This window comes from Callionymus lyra, chromosome 7 (genome assembly GCF_982586985.1).
Source record: "Callionymus lyra chromosome 7, fCalLyr1.hap1.1, whole genome shotgun sequence".
Classification (NCBI taxonomy): domain Eukaryota; kingdom Metazoa; phylum Chordata; class Actinopteri; order Syngnathiformes; family Callionymidae; genus Callionymus; species Callionymus lyra.
This window is the reverse complement of record NC_141824.1, coordinates 5,014,803-5,033,916: the sequence shown is the minus strand read 5'-3', so window position 1 is coordinate 5,033,916 and position 19,114 is coordinate 5,014,803. Positions and strand designations below refer to the sequence as shown.

The 19,114-nt window shown below is 42.3% G+C and overlaps 2 protein-coding genes across 2 annotated transcripts; one reads left to right on the top strand and one right to left on the bottom strand.

Moving 5' to 3' along the window:
- Positions 1 to 29: 29 nt before the first annotated feature.
- On the bottom strand, positions 30 to 8,823 carry LOC148074683 (kelch repeat and BTB domain-containing protein 8). Its single transcript, XM_087795265.1, has 5 exons — positions 8,468 to 8,823; positions 8,192 to 8,345; positions 6,860 to 6,938; positions 6,552 to 6,779; positions 30 to 4,432 (listed from the first exon to the last, which is right to left on the bottom strand). Exons 2-5 carry the CDS (start codon positions 8,343 to 8,345, stop codon positions 2,938 to 2,940), a joined length of 1,956 nt encoding a protein of 651 aa, XP_087651391.1. The 5' UTR covers positions 8,468 to 8,823; the 3' UTR covers positions 30 to 2,937.
- A 351-nt stretch (positions 8,824 to 9,174) lies between these two features.
- On the top strand, positions 9,175 to 17,789 carry sars2 (seryl-tRNA synthetase 2, mitochondrial). Its single transcript, XM_087795266.1, has 16 exons — positions 9,175 to 9,535; positions 10,283 to 10,378; positions 10,463 to 10,492; positions 10,556 to 10,696; positions 11,976 to 12,024; positions 12,107 to 12,170; positions 12,896 to 13,001; positions 13,074 to 13,121; positions 13,211 to 13,319; positions 15,719 to 15,764; positions 15,821 to 15,908; positions 15,998 to 16,110; positions 16,188 to 16,281; positions 16,449 to 16,541; positions 16,610 to 16,675; positions 17,422 to 17,789. Exons 1-16 carry the CDS (start codon positions 9,275 to 9,277, stop codon positions 17,578 to 17,580), a joined length of 1,563 nt encoding a protein of 520 aa, XP_087651392.1. The 5' UTR covers positions 9,175 to 9,274; the 3' UTR covers positions 17,581 to 17,789.
- Positions 17,790 to 19,114: the final 1,325 nt, after the last annotated feature.

The following is a 19,114-nucleotide window of genomic DNA, read 5'->3' as shown; positions in this document are numbered from 1 at the left end:
CTAGAAGTCAAAGATCACATGATCACTCGTAAGCAAAACGTCCTTTAATTCTCCAAACCTTTCTCGCACAAACGTCACAAGGTCGTACAAATGAGTGTGTTTGTGTGTAGCAGTGTGTTACATGTCTGCATAGAAAACCATGCGTGTTCGCACATTCACATTCCAGACAGGCTGCAAAGCTCGCAGAAGAAATCAAAATTCCTAAATCAAAACATGGTCGAATCTTAACGTTTGGTGTAAACTACGACACAAAACTGCTTCTAAAGCAACAGCCATCGAATCAAAGACTTGAACGCTCGGGAGGAGGAGCTTCTGGAAAAAAAACAACATGGAAAATAAAAAATATTCATAACAAAATGAAGTTTCGCGTTTATTTTAAAAAAAAAATCCTCTTTAACCGTTTAATCGCGATCAAACCTTCTGTCCAGCACGTGATCCTCCGAGATGTATTACTCTGCTAACAATTAAGAATATGTGGATTTTTATTTAACAAAACAAGACTAAACTATTCTTCATGGAGACGCTTTGACAGCAACTTGCTGAACTTTCACAGCAATTTCCTTTTAACGTTTCTGTTCTTTTTTCACGTCCAAATGTCTGTTGGATTATTTTCGCCGGCAAACTTGGTTCATTTGTGGCTTTAAGTCAAGTTTTGTAACGTGATTGAAACTTAAAAATGAGCCAATTTTCTTCCAAGAAAAACTGAAACGTGACGATAACATCAGCTCGGTTCACACGGTCAATCGTTTTCTTTCTAAAAACAGCTTGAAATGAACCGTAGCAAAAAAAAACAACATATGTTCTTGTCATTTTCTCCCCGTTAGGATTGATCTGGTATCGTTCAGGAAGCGAAGGAGTCGCGTCAGAACCAGCGAATGTCTGATCCAAGCTCAGGCCCAAATAGCGCCAAGGGGGCGAAAATCTCGTCGCAGTTTTAGCTCAAACCAAATAATTCAGCAGCAGGAAGTCGTTTCGAGAGCGAACGTGACGTCAATCTTTTCCCATCATCCTGGTCTTCATATGTACACGTTTGACCAACGTCCGTTTAAGGACCTCGGGCGAATAAAACGGTTTCACATCGGGTGAAAAAAGTCAAACAAATCGAGATAAAACATTCAGTACAACACAGGATTAAAGCTGCAGTAGGTAACATTGAAGATACTCTTTATAACCAAATGAATGAACTGAACTTCCCAGAGACGTTGGCTCTTGATTTTGTTCCCGTGACACGAATCTGTATCACGACTCATCCCGTCAAACCCAACCACACGAGGTATAGTTCGAGCCAACAGGAAGTCTTGTGTCGTGTCCCAAATCACACACTTCTGCACTTCATAGTTTCCAGTCACACGGAGCAGTGTGCGAAAAATGTAGTGCACTATGTGCACTCAAACAGCCGGAAAACCGAGTGTGGATCGATGCGAGACGTTCCATCCTTAACGGTCACCGGCTGTAGTCGAAGCCGAAAAGGCTTGTGGTCCTAATTAGCTGCATATGTCGTTAGTAACAAATTAAACCTGCCATCAGAACATGGGAGGCTGATAATTATCCAGCCTGAAGTTCATACAAAACTCTGCAGCGAGAATTCTGAGCCGCTCTAGTAGAAGAACTCACATTTCTCCTTCAAACTCTTCACTGGCTGCCAGTTTCTTTCAGGATCAACTTTAAAATTCTGGTTCTTACTTTCAGATCTATTCATGGTCAGACCTTCATGATCTGATCCAGACTTACATTTCTGGAACTCCTGTTGTGTTCTCAGTGTTATCTTGACCTTTAAAGTATATACTTTATTGAGTGTTGTTTTGATTGTTTAAGCGCTTTGTGACCCTGGTCTAGAAAAGCGCTATATAAATCCAAATTGCTTACTTACTTACTCATTAATGGTGCACACAGAACTGCAATCTCCCATGATGCATCTCTGACAAACCGAAAAAACGGTCCGAAAAGAACCATCGGACATCGGAAACCAGTCCGCGGTGTAAAAGAAAAAAGGTCGGGGTCCGCAGACGTAGATGACGCCATGTCGGTAAGATAGACTAAAGATAAGTCGCTACTTCCCAAAAATGTACCACAAAAAAACTGTAATAACACAAAGAAACACAACTTAATTACTTGTTTCTATTGGAGAAAAGTGTTGTCAAGTGTCGATGATAGTGTTAAAAAGTAGTAGAAGAAGAAACTGTCGAGTCATGTCCTGTAAGTGTGTAGCAGCAGACTTTGATTTGAGACAGAACTACACTGTAAGTGTGTAGTAGTTTGATTTGAGACAGAACTACACTGTAAGTGTGTAGTAGTTTGATTTGAGACAGTACTACACTGTAAGTGTGTAGTAGTTTGATTTGAGACAGTACTATACTGTAAGTGTGTAGTAGTTTGATTTGAGACAGAACTACACTGTCCACATTCAAGCATTGTGCCAGTAAGTCTTACACTTAACTTAGAGAAGTGTGTGATTTGAGACACAGCGTTATTTATTTCCTCTGATCTTAAACATCCTTCACCAAACAAAAATGCCAGTTCTACTCGTACTACTGATCATCTCCGTCCCTCATCTCGTCTTAACCGCTGACATCTTCACCTCAACGACACAAACATTCATCGACTTTGAATTTGCGACGGTGTGGGAGAAGGTCGGGAAAAACCAAAAGAAACTTCCCGAGGGATCGATAAAGTATCGATCGATCTAAAATCCAGCAGAGTTGTCGCTCCGTTCAAGGAACCGGTGACGCCGTGGTTCACATCCCCTGCAGCTGATCAAGGTTTAGGTTCAAATGGTCCATCAGCTACCATCACTGTGGCTCTCAAACAAACGTACAACTACAGACTATCGTTATTGCTGGACGTTGGAAACTACTGCAGCTTTAATGCGTTTCCTTCACTCTCCGATGCAGGCTGTGATGTAAACATTACTGCGTCTTTCCGTGTGAAAACTTCTCGCTAGTCGTCCACCTTCTTGGATTTCTCTTTGGCTCGTCTAAGTCTGGACAGGATGTGTTTCTTGGGGAACTTCAGGGTGGTGCAGCCGAACTGACTGACCCCCCCGGTCTCCCCGGGGAGCTTCTCCCGTCTCTGGACCCAGCTGCGCCAGCCGGGCTTCCAGCAGTACACGCTGTCGTAGAACCGCGAGCCGTTCTCGCCCCCGAGTACGTAGATCCTGCGCTTCCACCGGGCCACGCCACCGGCCGCGATCCGCCGGGGCAGGCCGGGGAAGACCACGGGACTCGGCGCTCGGTCGCTTCCTCCCACGGCGCCGGCCCGCTGCTCCGGCGTCAACGTGCCTCCGCCCGTCACTTCGCGCTCCACCCCGGAACCGCGGCCCTCCCGGAAAAACAACACCCGCCCGGTGGCGTCCAGAGTTTCCAAGTTGGTGTAATTCCCGTCCATGAACTTGGTCGTGTCCCTCATGTATCCTCCGATGGCGCAGACTCCTCCGCGGACCGCCACGCCTCCGGCGAGGCAGGTGGCGCCAGAATCCAGAGCCACTCGTGTCCAGCAGTCCGTCAGGGTGTTATAAATAAGAACCCCCGAGTGAACGACGGCCCTGTTCTGTTCCAGCGTGGTTCCACCGAGAAGGTAGAGTCTTCCTCGGAGAGCGGCGCAGGCGAAGGATCGTAGCGGGAGCGGCAGCCGAGGCCCGGTGGACCACTGATGGGTCACGAGGTTAAAGACTTCACTGGTGTCCAGCAGGGCCGTTCGGTTACTGCCTCCCAGGGCGAACAAGGACTCTCCACACCCTAGGAGGCCCAGCATAGTCCTGGCATGGACCATAGACGGTCTCTGCATCCAGCGGTCCTGCACGGCGTTGTACTCGTGCACGGTCGCCGACACCGTGCCGGAGCGCTGAACCCCTCCTGCTACAAACAACCGGTCTCCCACCGCGGCGCATCCGGGATTGACGAAGAAACCCAACGGGGCCAGCTTCTCCCACTTCCCTGTCCGAGGGTCGAAGCAGTCCACCGTGGTCTCCCTCACCACCGTGTTCTCGCTGTTCCGCGGCGTCAGGTCCACGCACACGATCTTCTTCTCGAACATCCCCTCGCGTGGCCGCAGAGGTCCGCCCAGACCCTCGCCGGGCGCGCTGAGGCCCAGCTCCTGCCTCAGCCGCCGGCTCTCCTCGTGGGACAGCAGTCCCGGTCTCAGGTGGTGGAGCAGAGCCGGCATGTGGATGTAGCGATCCAGGGGTTGGTGCTCCGCCCAGCGCCGCGCCGCGTCGTACACCTCGGCCTCGGAGTCCACGCCGAGCCGGTCCGAGCTCAGGAGGCTGCCCAGGGTGCCGTGATCCAGGAGGAGGAAGTCCTTCTGTCGGGCCACGCGGGGGAAGTGCTGAGCCACGAGTCTGATGGAGGCGCGCAGCAGCAGCTGGTCGTGATGGGAGCGAGCCAGGGAGTACATCCCCAGACAGTTGTCCACGGAGAGGTGCTCGAAGAGGAACCTGAGGAGGTGAAGAGACGACGTGAGCAGAAGCACAATCTGCGGCAGCTTCAGAAACTTGACTCGAAAAATGATGGCAAGAATCTAGCGATCAGATACGCATCACGAAACATGTGATGATACGATATCACGCCACTGTAGTAACAACAATATATTTTTTTTCTTTTTAAATAAACACTTTTTTTGGCTTCTACAAGATAGAAATGATTCAATATTTTCTCTAATCAAATATAAAAGTGTTTCTCAAAATACTGACAAAAATGTAAACTTATATTTATAAAAAATAAAGGGCATTAACATGTCAAACAGCCTGTAGCAACATGTCAGTGTTTACTGTGTGAGTTTTACTTTACACAACTGTTTTTAAGCCAAAATGAGTCAAAAATCTGTGTGTGTTTTCAATGCGTGTTTGTTGTTGTGATGTGTGACTCTATTATATCATCAGTGTGTGTTTGTTGTTGTGATGTGTGACTCTATTGTATCATCAGTGTGTGTGTTATGTGATGTGTGACTCTATTGTATCATCAATGTGTTTGTTGTTGTGATGTGTGACTCTATTGTATCATCAATGTGTGTTTGTTGTTGTGATGTGTGACTCTATTGTATCATCAGTGTGTGTGTTGTTGTGATTTGTGACTCTATTGTATCATCAGTGTGTTTGTGTTGTTGTGATGTGTGACTCTATTGTATCATCAGTGTGTTTGTGTTGTTGTGATGTGTGACTATATTGTATCATCAGTGTGTGCGTGTTGTTGTGATGTGTGACTCTATTGTATCATCAGTGTGTGTGTGTTGTTGTGATGTGTGACTCTATTGTATGATCAGTGTGTTTGTGTTGTTGTGATGTGTGACTCTATTGTATCATCAGTGTGTTTGTTGTTGTGATGTGTGACTCTATTGTATCATCAGTGTGTTTGTGTTGTTGTGATGTGTGACTATATTGTATCATCAGTGTGTGCGTGTTGTTGTGATGTGTGACTCTATTGTATCATCAGTGTGTGTGTGTTGTTGTGATGTGTGACTCTATTGTATGATCAGTGTGTTTGTGTTGTTGTGATGTGTGACTCTATTGTATCATCAGTGTGTGTGTTGTTGTGATGTGTGACTCTATTGTATCATCAGTGTGTGTTTGTGTTGTTGTGATGTGTGATTCTATTGTACCATCAGCGTGTGTGTGTTGTTGTGATGTGTGATTCTATTGTACCATCAGTGTGTGTGTGTTGTTGTGATGTGTGACTCTATTGTATCATCAGTGTGTGCGTGTTGTTGTGATGTGTGACTCTATTGTAGCATCAGTGTGTGTGTGTTGTTGTGATGTGTGACTCTATTGTATCATCAGTGTGTGTGTGTTGTTGTGATGTGTGACTCTATTGTATCATCAGTGTGTGTGTGTTGTTGTGATGTGTGACTCTATTGTATCATCAGTGTGTGTGTGTTGTTGTGATGTGTGACTCTATTGTATCATCAGTGTGCGTGTGTTGTTGTGATGTGTGACTCTATTGTATCATCAGTGTGTGTGTGTTGTTGTGATGTGTGACTCTATTGTATCATCAGTGTGTGTGTGTTGTTGTGATGTGTGACTCTATTGTATCATCAGTGTGTGTGTGTGGTGTTGTGATGTGTGACTATATTGTATCATCAGTGTGTGTGTGTTGTTGTGATGTGTGACTCTATTGTATCATCAGTGTGTGTTTGGACAAAACTCTCTTTTCATTGAAATATTGACATTAGAAAATGATCTTAAGCTCCGCCCACTGAAAACACAGTTTTTCTGAAGATGAAATCTTGTTGACCATAACCACACCCACTCTGCTGTGATTGGACGAACATGGAGGTTTGTCAACGCGCATCATCAATGGTCTCCTCCTCCAAGGGACTTGTTGTAATAAAAAAGCGGGCGTGAATACAGCTGGAGCAGTGAAGCCATTATTACGTCATAATGGACTCTCGTAACCTCTCGTTCGTCCAGATTTCAGAGCAACTTTATAAAGTAATAAAGTGTGAAACATGGTCATGATGAGGAACTTACTGCATCTTGGAGAGTGACTTGAACACTTTAACATTAGTCGACCTTTGATGGCCATGTTTTTTAATGTTTTTTAATTCATTTGAATGTTCACCTGGAGCAAAGGTCCTGAAGGGGCATGACCTGAAGTCGGTTGGCGGCCACGAACAGATCCTCGGCAGTGTCCAGAGAAAGCCCCGCCTCTCCCGTGTACACAAACTGAATGACCGTCTCCATGACGGACGGCGTCACTTCCTCCAGGCGGATCTCCGTGAGCCGAGACTCCACCAGGGGGCTGGTGAACATGGCCCGGAAGTACGGACTGACGGCGGCCAAGAGGACCCTGAACACCGGCGGGGGGGGGGGGGGGGGGGGGGGGGGGTCAGAGCACCCAACAACACATCAAGTCATCGACTGTCAAACCTGTGACACATGAACTTCTTCCCTTCGACGAGCAGAGTGACGTCACACAGCTGCTGCGCATCCAGGAGCAGCTTCAATCCTGAAAGAACACAGTTGGAGGTTTAATAATCCACGTTAATAATCATATTTTTTTTAAGTAATATTTGTTAGTGCTTTTCCAGACCAGGGTCACAAAGCGATTAAACAATCAAAACAATACTCAATAAAATATATACATAAAAGGTCAAGATAACACCGAGAACAACACAGGAGTCCAAGAGAATCAGGGAAAAGCCTGCACGAATAAAAGTGTCTTCAGATGTTTCTTGAAGGAGTCAGTAGATCATCAAACACAGATGTTTCTTGAAGGAGTCAGTAGATCATCAAACACAGATGTTTCTTGAAGGAGTCAGTAGATCATCAAACACAGATGTTTCTTGAAGGAGTCAGTAGATCATCAAACACAGATGTTTCTTGAAGGAGTCAGTAGATCATCAAACACAGATGTTTCTTGAAGGAGTCAGTAGATCATCAAACACAGATGTTTCTTGAAGGAGTCAGTAGATCATCAAACACAGATGTTTCTTGAAGGAGTCAGTAGATCATCAAACACAGATGTTTCTTGAAGGAGTCAGTAGATCATCAAACACGGATGTTTCTTGAAGGAGTCAGTAGATCATCAAACACAGATGTTTCTTGAAGGAGTCAGAAGATCATCAAACACAGATGTTTCTTGAAGGAGTCAGTAGATCATCAAACACAGATGTTTCTTGAAGGAGTCAGTAGATCATCAAACACAGATGTTTCTTGAAGGAGTCAGTAGATCATCAAACACAGAGATGGTTCCAAAGCTTAGGAGCAACAGTCTGGAAGGATTTCTCTCCTCTGGTCCTGAAGTTCAGGAACCATCAGTAGATTCTGATCCACAGACCTCAGAGCCCGAGCTGGGGTGTAAGTCTGGATCAGATCACTGATGGAAGGTCTGACCATGAATAGATCTGAAAGTAAGAACCAGAATTTTAAAAGGATCCTGAAAGAAACTGGCAGCCAGTGAAGAGTTTTGAGGATCAGAGGAAATGTGAGTTCTTCTACTAGAGCAGCTCAGAATTCTGGCTGCAGAGTTTTGTATGAACTGCAGGCGAGACACATCCTTCTTGTTCAGACATGAAAACAAACCGTTACAATAGTCCAGACGAGAAGACACAAACACATGGATTACAAAAACAAACATACATCCAAGAAGAACAGATTACTCTGAAAACAATCCAAACCCTGAGTCGACACGAGTAGCAAACGAGTGAAGTTTGGGGTGAATTGTGACTTTTAATGGATCTGATCTCTTCCCCTCCTCACCGTGAGTGATGTAGTCTCCCAGTGGAGTGGTGCTGTCGTCAGGGAAGTCCTCCTCCTCGGAGTCGCTGTCAGAGAGAGGCTCCCCTCCTCCTCCATCCCCGTCCTGCCACGGCTGGGGGCGCCAGGTGACCGTGCCCCCCCGCACCGCGTTCATCTGCACACACACACACACACACACTCACCTTTACACGTCGCCTTTTAAATGACGTCAACCCGGAAATAAAAAAAACACAAAAGAGGCTTCAGGTCTATTGTTGTTTTGGACTCGATAGTAACCTTTGCTCGTCTTCGAGTTTCCACCGTGAAGCCTGTCTGTGGAGCAGCCAGCGGGAATCGATGAGACACCTGAGGTCTCTACCGTCGGTCACCCGGAGCTGAGCGGGTCTGTGTTCCGTGTCGAGGGCGTCAGAGGTCCATGAACGGGCACTGCTTCTGGGGGGGGGCGACAAGCTCGCAGAAAAGCTACGGTTCCCAGTCTCTCCTCAGCGCCGGCACACGTTAGTCCACCATGACAGCGGGCTCCTGGAGCTTCCGTGACCGCACGCCCGCAGATCTCCCCATTCTTAAGGCCACAAACGAGGGGAACTAGGAGAGAGTTCGGGAGCACTCGGCCGCACTTGTCATGTCTGGACCGGATCACAGCAGCGGTTAATCTCCGCGCATCTGATTGGTTGACCTCTAACCTCTGACGTCAACACACCACCGGAATCGCGTCTAAACGCCACTTGAGAGGGAATTCCTGTGAACACTTTTGTCACAATAACCATTTAGAAACCTTTCAGGATCGTGTAGATGCAATTCAACTTAACAAAAAGTAGCTACAATTATTTTTATTTCGCTTCCGGTTTTGCGATTTCCGCATTTACGGTGCATTCAAAGTCGCCGTAACTGTAGAATTTCGTAAATCTTGACTTTTATTTTTAAATATCCGTTTTAAAACTCACTAAACATGCCTGGTCATAACTATAGTTTATCTACTAAACTCATTCATAAAAATAATTTACCTAATGCTCACGACGAACAACTACCTATCAACCCCACTCCAGTAATTCCCACACGTCCTGAACGCAGCACGATTCCAAGATGGCGAGTCGCATCAGCGTGTTTTCCAGAGCGACTGTTTTGACGCTTTTCTCGACAACCGTCAGACGTTTTTCCAGCCCGGTGGTCCTCCCGCGGCGGCCCGCTCCCCAGGCTCGCAGCAGTTTGTACGAGCACGCCAGGGAGGGCTACAGTGACAAGCCGGAGCTGGACATGACAGCAGTGTGCGAGGAGACCCACAAAGTCATCGCGAACGTGGAGAACCGGAAGAGCCAGTTGACCGGAGACCAAGTCCGCAACATAGTGAGACTAGTGTTCCTTTGACTATTTATCATACTGTTAAAGTAAGGTTAGGTAAAACTTTATTGAAATTGTTTGATCATGTATAAATGGTTCTAATGCATTAACAAATGTATTTTGTATTTATTATTCATTTACATTTTCACAACAACACTTACCTCCTTTTTGTGTGTCATTCTTTTGTGTATATATCAATCCCTCAAAACGTTTTATTGAAAAATTGTTTTTTAATAAAACCAATTTTATCAGACGGGTCTTGTGAACAATATTTAGAAAGTTATGTGTAATTAAAACCTGTGAATATGCAGTAATTTCCATTTTAAGTCAACACTTCATTAATTAACATGATATTAGAAAAGTTACCTGTAGAAATATGCGTAAAAAAAAAGCAAATGAATATCCTAGATTTAAAAAAACATGGCATAAGTTGTTAAATATATACAGCAATGGAAACATAATGCACAGTTACAGTGTATTTTTAATTGATTAAATTCATGACATTAGTGTTGGAAGCGACGGAAAAGTTCTGGCTCGACCAGACCAGTTCCAATGGATCAATTCGAGTGAAGACTCGGAAAATGTTCCAAAATATTCTCGTTAAAGTAGTACCTATGTTCTATGTCATCAGTATTTTTGGAATATTGTTGACGAATGAACACTTTTGAACCGTGAATGCAGCGTCCGTTTGATAGTTTTATTGTGGAATCAACTGGCTCTGGTTTCTTTAGTTGTGTTGTGTTTTTCCATCAGGTCTGTGTGTGGCATCAACTCCAGGCCATAAGAAAAGAAATCTCAGCGTTGGAGCTGCAGAAGAAGCAGATTGGTGAAAAAGTGAAAAAACTTTTGGTCAGTATAAACAAAACAAAAAAACTCCCATAAATGAGTTTAAATATATATGTAACCATCGTTAATGTCTGTTCATGTCTGCAGGCGAAGAATGATAAGAAAACTCTGGCCAATGTAAGTTCAACATCTATCTAACTCTCGCCACAACAGTGTTATGAACTCTTTCTCCTCGTGCAGAGTCCAGAGTATCTGGAAGTTCTCAAAGTGGGGCGCGAGACCCGCCACAGGCTGAAAGAGCTGTACCCCGAAGAGACCAAGCTTGACGAGGAACACTACACCCGAGCGTTACTGCTGCCAAACGACACACACCCTGATGTGGTGAGTGTATTTATGTTAGGGCTGCACGATATATCGAAAAGATATCAATATCGCGGTATTGGCACGTGCGATATGCATATATAAAACATGTGAATAATTTATCGTTTTTCTTTGATCGATGAATCAGTCAAATCAAGCATTTCTTAAATCCGCACTTTGACCAATCAGTGTCATGTTCTGTAAAGTTGTCTATTTGTACTTCTATGTCTCGTTGTTGTTTACGTCTCCGTCTGTCTGTGAACTGTGCGGCGCAGATTGCTAGGCTCGGTTGCTATAACGACAGGTCCTGCTAGCGCGCTGACTTAGCTCAGTATATACACGGAAGTAATACTAACTTATGATCTAGTCAAACACTAGTGATCCAGTCACTCGTCTCTTTCAACCTCCTTGTTAAAGCAACATATTGTAAGAACTTTTCATCTCGTCTCGGTTGTTTTCTCATAAGATCGTGAACTTCCAAACAAACCTGTCCGTCTTCACCGTATGCTAACGAGCTAAGTTGTTAGCATCATTTATAAAGTGTTATGTGTGCGTCTTCACCGTATGCTAACGAGCTAAGTTGTTAGCGTCATTTATAAAGTGTTATGTGTGCTTCTTCACCGTATGCTAACAAGCTAAGTTGTTAGCGTCATTTATAAAGTGTTACGTGTGCGTCTTCACCGTATGCTAACGAGCTAAGTTGTTAGCGTCATTTATAGAGTGTTACGTGTGCGTCTTCAGCGTATGCTAACGAGCTAAGTTGTTAGCGTCATTTATAAAGTGTTACGTGTGCATCTTCACCGTATGCTAACGAGCTAAGTTGTTGGCGTCATTTATAAAGTGTTATGTGTGCGTGTACAAGGAGGTGGATTTATTATTGATTCGGTGATATCACGACGCGCCGGCGGCTCCTCTCTGATGTCGCTCAGTTTGGCGGGAAACCGATGCAAGTCCCGCGAGACTGAGTGTTATAAATTATATTTTTCTACCATCATGTTGGCACTGAAGCGCTGAAATCAACAAAAAGGGAAATATCGCATCATTTTCTTTATCCTCCTCCCCTATAGTACTCGCACCTGTGCTCGGCTGCGCCTGCACTCGGCTACATTTTTAGGTGAAGGAAAAAATATCGCAATAATATCGAATATCGCACATATTTCCAATATTGTGCTGCCCTAATTTGAGTAAAGGCAATATTCAAGACTTTCTTTTGTGAGGTTCTTTACACAGTTGTATTTATTTAATGCGGAAGCTCTGCTTTTTATTAAAGTGTTGAGTTTAAAATATAATTTTGTTTCAGCCAATTGGAGAAGAGGCAAAGGTGTTGGAGTTGGTTGGAAATAAACCAGGTAAGTGATGAAGACTTTGTTTTCTCTCGACGCCTCGTAATGGTCTGACAGACTGACTGCTCTCTGGTTTCCTTCACTAAAGAGTTTGACTTCCAGCCGAAGGGCCACGTGGAGCTGGCAGAGACGCTGGGTCTGATTCGACAGAGGTGACGGAAGATGAGAAAATATCTTATTATCTCGGACAAACCTTTCCATTTATTCCACTTTTCTCTGTACTTTTTATCTAGTCACACAATTATCTTTAATATGAAACATTTATCTCTTTTTCTTTTCTTTCTTTCTTTATTCATTTAGTTTTTTCTTTCAAATTATGTTCACCCTTTTCTTCTGGGTGTTGCGTTTACATTATAAAGTTGTGTTTATTTCATTTTAAATTTCAAAAAATTGTTCAAACTTAAATTAATTTTTATTGAAATGTATTTGATTACCAGTATTTACATAAATATAACCGAATTTTAGTTTTTTACACATTTTTTGATATTTTTATTCCTTTAATTCAATTTTAATTTGTAGACTTTTAAACTCGATATATAAACGCGGGTATAATAGTGCGATCGGACAAAAAGTACTTTCAGCCAATCATGCTGAAACTATTATACCATAATATTTTTATATATAATTTAAAAGGCAATAGGTTTGGTATAAGATAGTCAACTCTTTTTTTTGTCAAAAAAGGTTGGAAAATGTCCTGTTTTTTAAATAATAAAAAATAATCGAATTGAACTGTTTAATAAAGAAATAATTAAATTCAGTTATTCCCCAAAAAGAATGAAATGCTTGAGATTCCAATAGGAAAAATCGGACATTTGAAATGTAGACTTGAAGCCTCTCAATATTCATCGTGGAAGACCTCATTTCCGTCTCTCTGAAGGCATCTGGCTCACGTGTCCGGCCACAGATCCTACTACCTGAGGGGTGTCGGAGCCAGACTTCAGACGGCGCTGCAAAACTTTGCGCTGGACACTGTGCAGCGGCGGGTGAGGCCTCGCTTCTTAAATCGCTTTCATTATGGATCCCTTTTTTCAAGAACTCTCTCTTCATCCACCCAGGGCTTCGTTCCTCTGGTCGTGCCGGACATGCTGCGAGGAGTCGTGTTTGTGAGCGAACCCGTCGGGCTTATGAATCGTCATTTGAATGCGCTTGAATTTGTTTGTTTGAAGACGTGTCGTGTCTTGTTCACGTGCAGGAAGGTTGTGGGATGCAGCCTAATGTCTGCAGCTCTCTGGTGTATTCACTAGACCCAGAACGCTTCCCCGACCTCAACCTCGCAGGGACAGGGGAGGTCGGCGTAGCAGGTAAACAGCCTTTTACCCACTATTAAAATGATTTACCGTATTTTCCGCACTATAAGGCGCGCTTATAAAGCCTTAAATTTTCTCAAAAAACGACAGTGCGCCTTACTATCCGGAGCGCCTTATATTAATATATATGAACATAACCTGGTGGGTCACTCGTTTACAAACACTTTCATGACTCTAACCAGCTGAGCGACCGACACGTGGGCGGGATTTCGTCATTTCGTCATCACGGGGTGGGATTTACGACGCACATCACATCATGGCGGACGGCTATGGAGTGAGATTACTTCCACCGGTTTGAGCGAGTGTGTCTCGGTTGTTATTCACTCAATATCACTCTGCTGCGCGCTCAACCAGTCATACACGTGCGTTCACCATGTCATACACGTGCGCTCAACCAGTCATACGCGTGCGCTCAACCAGTCATACGCGTGCGCTCAACATGTCATACGCGTGCGCTCAACATGTCATACGCGTGCGTTCAACATGTCATACGCGTGCGTTCAACATGTCATACACGTGCGTTCAACATGTCATACACGTGCGTTCAACATGTCATACGCGTGCGTTCAACATGTCATACGCGTGCGTTCAACATGTCATACGCGTGCGTTCAACATGTCATACGCGTGCGTTCAACATGTCATACGCGTGCGTTCAACATGTCATACGCGTGCGTTCAACATGTCATACGCGTGCGTTCAACATGTCATACGCGTGCGTTCAACATGTCATACGCGTGCGTTCAACATGTCATACGCGTGCGTTCAACATGTCATACGCGTGCGTTCAACATGTCATACGCGTGCGTTCAACATGTCATACACGTGCGTTCAACATGTCATACACGTGCGTTCAACATGTCATACACGTGCGTTCAACATGTCATACATGTGCGTTCAACATGTCATACATGTGCGTTCAACATGTCATACACGTGCGTTCAACATGTCATACACGTGCGTTCAACATGTCATACATGTGCGTTCAACATGTCATACATGTGCGTTCAACATGTCATACATGTGCGTTCAACATGTCATACACGTGCGTTCAACATGTCATACATGTGCGTTCAACATGTCATACATGTGCGTTCAACATGTCACGACACCAGTCTCGCGCCATCGACATAAATGCAAGTTTGATGTCTGCTACGAAGACAGCCAATCAAAGAAGGCTTTTGAACATCGTTACCATGGGAGCGAACGGAGTTGTCAGAATGCTTGATAAAGTTTGACTTTATCTGACTGTTTTGTTGACATTTCCTTTAGCACAGCTCCATCTAGTGGATCCATAATGCAACCGCAGTCAAACGTTTGACCGCAGTATCTTCTATTCTATGCACTTTATAATACGGTGCAAACTATTTATGAAAACACTTCTAAAATAGGCCATTCTTAGAAGGTGCGCCTAATAGTGCGGAAAATACGGTAATAAAGCTTTAGGATTAATTTCACAAATATGGAGGTACATCAAAGCCATTAGAATATTGAATGATTTAATTTAAAATGTTTTTTTTAATGCATTTTAATGTGTTTTATTAATTGAATTCAATAATATCTCGAATGAGAGGTTGAATTTGTTTTATTTTTTAAAATAATTTAATCGATTTGTTAAAAAATATAATAAAAAAAATATATATATTTTTTTACACATATTTTGATTCTTGTTCCAATAATTCCAAATAAATTGTACTATTTTTTTTTTCCTTTTTGGTTATTTTTAAATGCAGGAAACATGTCTGGTGACAACTATGATGTTTTTAATAAACTTGTTTGATCAATGGTTGCGACAAACGAATAACTTAACTATAAGCCTGTCATGTGATCCACTGAGAGTCGCATGATTGGTTGAAAGTTTGATCATGTGGCTCGGTACTCTTTTGGAAATGTCTGTTTGCACTATTATATGAACATTTTTATATTGAATTTAAAAGGCTACTAATTAAAACATATTGTACTTTTAAAATATACACATTCACTTTTAAAAGGTTAGCATTTTTTAATTGATTCATTAAAAAAACAAAATAAAATTATTAACAACATAGAAATTACTGAACTAAACTATTTTAGAAAATCTCATATGCTGATAAAACAAAAACTACATTTCGATTAAAAAAAAAAACCTCCCTTAATTAAGCCTTGTATTATCTCAGGGTCAAGGTGAAGGTACATTTGTTTTCGGGCCATCAGGTCACCTTGACCCTGAGACAAGGGTTCAAGAGAAAGCTGAATAATTTTTAGGAAGGTTCAACAATTTGTGGCAGAATCCAAAATTCAATTTGAAATGTCGTGATTTTTTTTGCTGACATGGTCATTTTTGATTTTAAAAGTGTCTTCATTTAAATTGCTAAGATCAATCATTCAATATTCTGATGTCTCCGATCGATGCAGGCTTCTTCATGGATCACGCAGTCGGCTTCAGGGACCTCCCCGCCAGGTAAGGGATCATCAACCGATCATGGTCTCTGGCTTGACTGCTCGGGTCTGCCTCAGAACCGTGTGCAGCAGCACCTGCTACAGAGCAGAGACCGACACCGGCAGAGAGACGTGGGGCCTCTACAGAGTCCACCACTTCAACAAGGTCAGAAGAACATCGAGAAGAACGCACAGTTGGCTCGACAAAAACCTCATCTGTACGTGTTCTGATCCACTTCCTGCCGCGTGTCTCAGGTGGAGATGTTTGGAGTGACGGCAGATGAGACGGGAGAGGAAAGTTCTCGGCTCCTGGATGAGTTTGTGTCTCTGCAGAAGGAGATGTTCTCCGCATTAGAGCTGCACTACAGGTCCCAACAAAACCTTGTCTAGATGTACGTCTTCATGTGTCGCGAGTCAACTTGGTGCGTTGTCATTTCCGTCGCAGGGTTCTGGACATGCCTGCAGAGGAACTGGGTCTTCCAGCATACAGGAAGTTTGATATCGAAGCCTGGATGCCGGGGAGGAACAGCTATGGGGAGGTTAGAACATATGAGGAGTTTATGAAGTGGTGCAGTTTTTCTGTCTTAAACTAAACTAACATTATTTTAGTGTTTCAAAAAAAAAGAGTCTACATCTCCCACACAAAAGACCAAGAGTCGCATTTCCTTGTCGACGCACATTAACACTTTTATTTGTGCGACTCAAGATCTCCAGCGGCTCCAACTGTACCGACTACCAGAGCAGACGCCTCAACATCCTGTACGAGCGGGAAGACGGCAGCGTAAACTACGCTCACACGGTGAGACTCGATATCTGTGGCTCCCCTCGGAGTGATGCAGCCTCTCAGTGGTTTCCATCGATCCTTAGGTCAACGCCACGGCTTGTGCCATCCCCAGAACCATCATCGCCATCCTGGAAACCCACCAGACCAAAGTAAGTAAACGACATATTTAGTAGTTTATTTTATTTTATTATACAGTGGCCCCTCCTCATGTTATGTTCTCGCTGTTTCCCCCCCCCCCCCCCCCCCAAGTTCTCAATCAACCTCTGTGGGAGGACTGTGGGAGGAAACCGGTGTGCCCGGAGTAAACCCACGCAGCTTCGCTAAATTACTTTATTTAATTATTACGTTTAAGTTGCCACGTCAAAAGTCATCCGCAGTTTTGATTGGTTGGCTGGGCGGCAAAGCATTATGGGACATGTTACAACTACTGCGAGGGATGTTGAGAGGGTTAGCAGCTTAAATGAGTTTCATATGAAGTTCAAATAAATGTTTCTTAAATTAAACGAGTGTAAAATTAAATTGTTGCTAGTTTTCTGGAAATTCCGGGTTTTTTAAGAACGTAAACAAGGCTCTGTATTTGTAGTTATTCAGCACCGCTAAGCTTTGGAACAATCTTCCTCTCTCTTTGCTCTTGATGGATCTACTGACTCCTTCAAGAAACATCTTAAGACGTTTCTATTCGTTCAGGCTTTTCCTTGATTTTCTGGAACTCCTGTGTTGTTCTCAGTATTATCTTGATCTTTAAAGTATATACTTTTTTTTTGAGTATTGTTTTGATTGTTAAAGCGCTTTGTGACCCTGGTCTGGAAAAGCGCTATATAAATATATATTACTTACTTACTTACATATAAGTTGTTGTGATTAATAACGGTCTTTAATGTGTTTGTTTCTCAAGGAAGGAACGATACGAGTCCCTAAAGCACTGCAGCCTTATTTGGGTTTAGAAATCATCGAGAAGCCAAAATACTCTCCGCCGAGATACATCGGACCGAATCAGAACAACCGACCGCCACGGCCTGCGCCGAGATCGAGACGACCGGAGTCCAGCGGTTGAACTGATCATTTATTTGTCGGATTACGAGGATCTTCGTCGTGCTCCGCTTTACCATGTTGTGTAGTGAGAATCTCTCAGATCGCCGAGCAAATTCTGAGCACCGTAACCAAATCATGTGTGTGAAGATGTCGGGTTTAATAATAAACATTTCATTTCCTGCATTGATCAACTGCTGCTGTCGTTACGGATTAAATCAAAGTTAAAAATAACTTTCCGGTGCTTTCCCTTGACCTTTATTTCTTACAAGGTTAAATGTCACTTTTCTACAGTATATTTTAATAATACTGTAGATTTACTTTTATGGTCATATTATTCATAAAATGAATTAACTCACAAGTTACAATAAAGACATCTGCCAAACATGTGTTGTTAGGTTTAACATTATTACAGAAAACAAAAAGCTACAAGCTTTGATACATTTCTAAAATAATATTTTACTTTTTCAGCTAATGGGCTTTTAGTGTGTATTAATTATCAGTAATAAGCACTTAGAGCATGATTCTCTTTCAGTCACTTTATTGTGTTTATTCTAATGTACTATTTTAATTCCATCATATATTTTATATATATAATAAATAATTGCTCTGATTAATATACCTTTAATCTTCCCACATTGGAAATAGAATAACTTTATTGATCCCTCTGGGGATCTCCTTCGGGAAATTATTTATATAATAAATATACAATATAATGTTATATGTATATATACTAAAATTTATATATATATATATAATATAATGTTAATGTTATTTATAGGTATATATAAATATACAAGTTGTCACAGCAGCTTACAAACAAAAGATTAAACATGCATACACATTATATTAAGCTAAGGTAAGGTAAAACTTTATTGTTTTATTGTTTATTTGTTTTTTTCCAATAGCCACAGAAAATACAGCAATTTTTCATTAAAAAAAAAATCTAAATAAAACAAGAACATACAGAGAAAGAAAGAAGTCTAAAGATAAATACAAAGTACACATTAAGACATACAGTACACATTAAAATACAATCAACACAAACAAAAACAATTGAAAATAAACACAATTATAATGATAATAAAATGTAATTATTATAACTTTTCTAATTATTCTGCTATTATGTATAACTGTCTGTGTGGGGAAAAAAAGGTGCTTTATCAATAAATATTATTGTTAGATATTGTCAGCTGTGTATCAACAACATGCTAACTAGCTAGCTGAAAGAGCATCATACCTCACCGATATATTTACTTTGTCCTTATATTGTAATTGTTGTGCTTTTATTAATGCATCTTTTTTAATTAACAGTTCTTATTTTTCTGCTATTATGTAAAACTGTCTGTGTGTGGGGAAAAAATGAGCTTTATCGATAAATATTATTGTTAGATATTGTTAGCTGTGTAGCAACAACATGCTAACTAGCTAGCTGAAATAGCATCACAAACAATGGCGGTAAATACGAAAATCACAAGTCATTATTAATTTATTATAAATAATTGAATTATGTTATTATTTGTAGCTCATAGGTTATTAGGCACCACAATTAAATGTGT

What these genes read in the sequence shown, in the direction of transcription:
- sars2 (XM_087795266.1), top strand. Translation starts at nt 9,275, where the DNA reads ATGGCGAGTCGCATCAGCGTGTTTTCCAGAGCGACTGTTTTGACGCTT. An exon ending in GGAGGAACAGCTATGGGGAG is followed by an intron (nt 16,282 to 16,448) that starts GTTAGAACATAT and finishes GTGCGACTCAAG; the next exon opens with ATCTCCAGCGGCTCCAACTG. An exon ending in GCGTAAACTACGCTCACACG is followed by an intron (nt 16,542 to 16,609) that starts GTGAGACTCGAT and finishes ATCGATCCTTAG; the next exon opens with GTCAACGCCACGGCTTGTGC.
- LOC148074683 (XM_087795265.1), bottom strand. Translation starts at nt 8,345, where the DNA reads ATGAACGCGGTGCGGGGGGGCACGGTCACCTGGCGCCCCCAGCCGTGG. An exon ending in GGGAGACTACATCACTCACG is followed by an intron (nt 6,939 to 8,191) that starts GTGAGGAGGGGA and finishes GTGTTCTTTCAG; the next exon opens with GATTGAAGCTGCTCCTGGAT. An exon ending in CTTCAGGACCTTTGCTCCAG is followed by an intron (nt 4,433 to 6,551) that starts GTGAACATTCAA and finishes TCACCTCCTCAG; the next exon opens with GTTCCTCTTCGAGCACCTCT.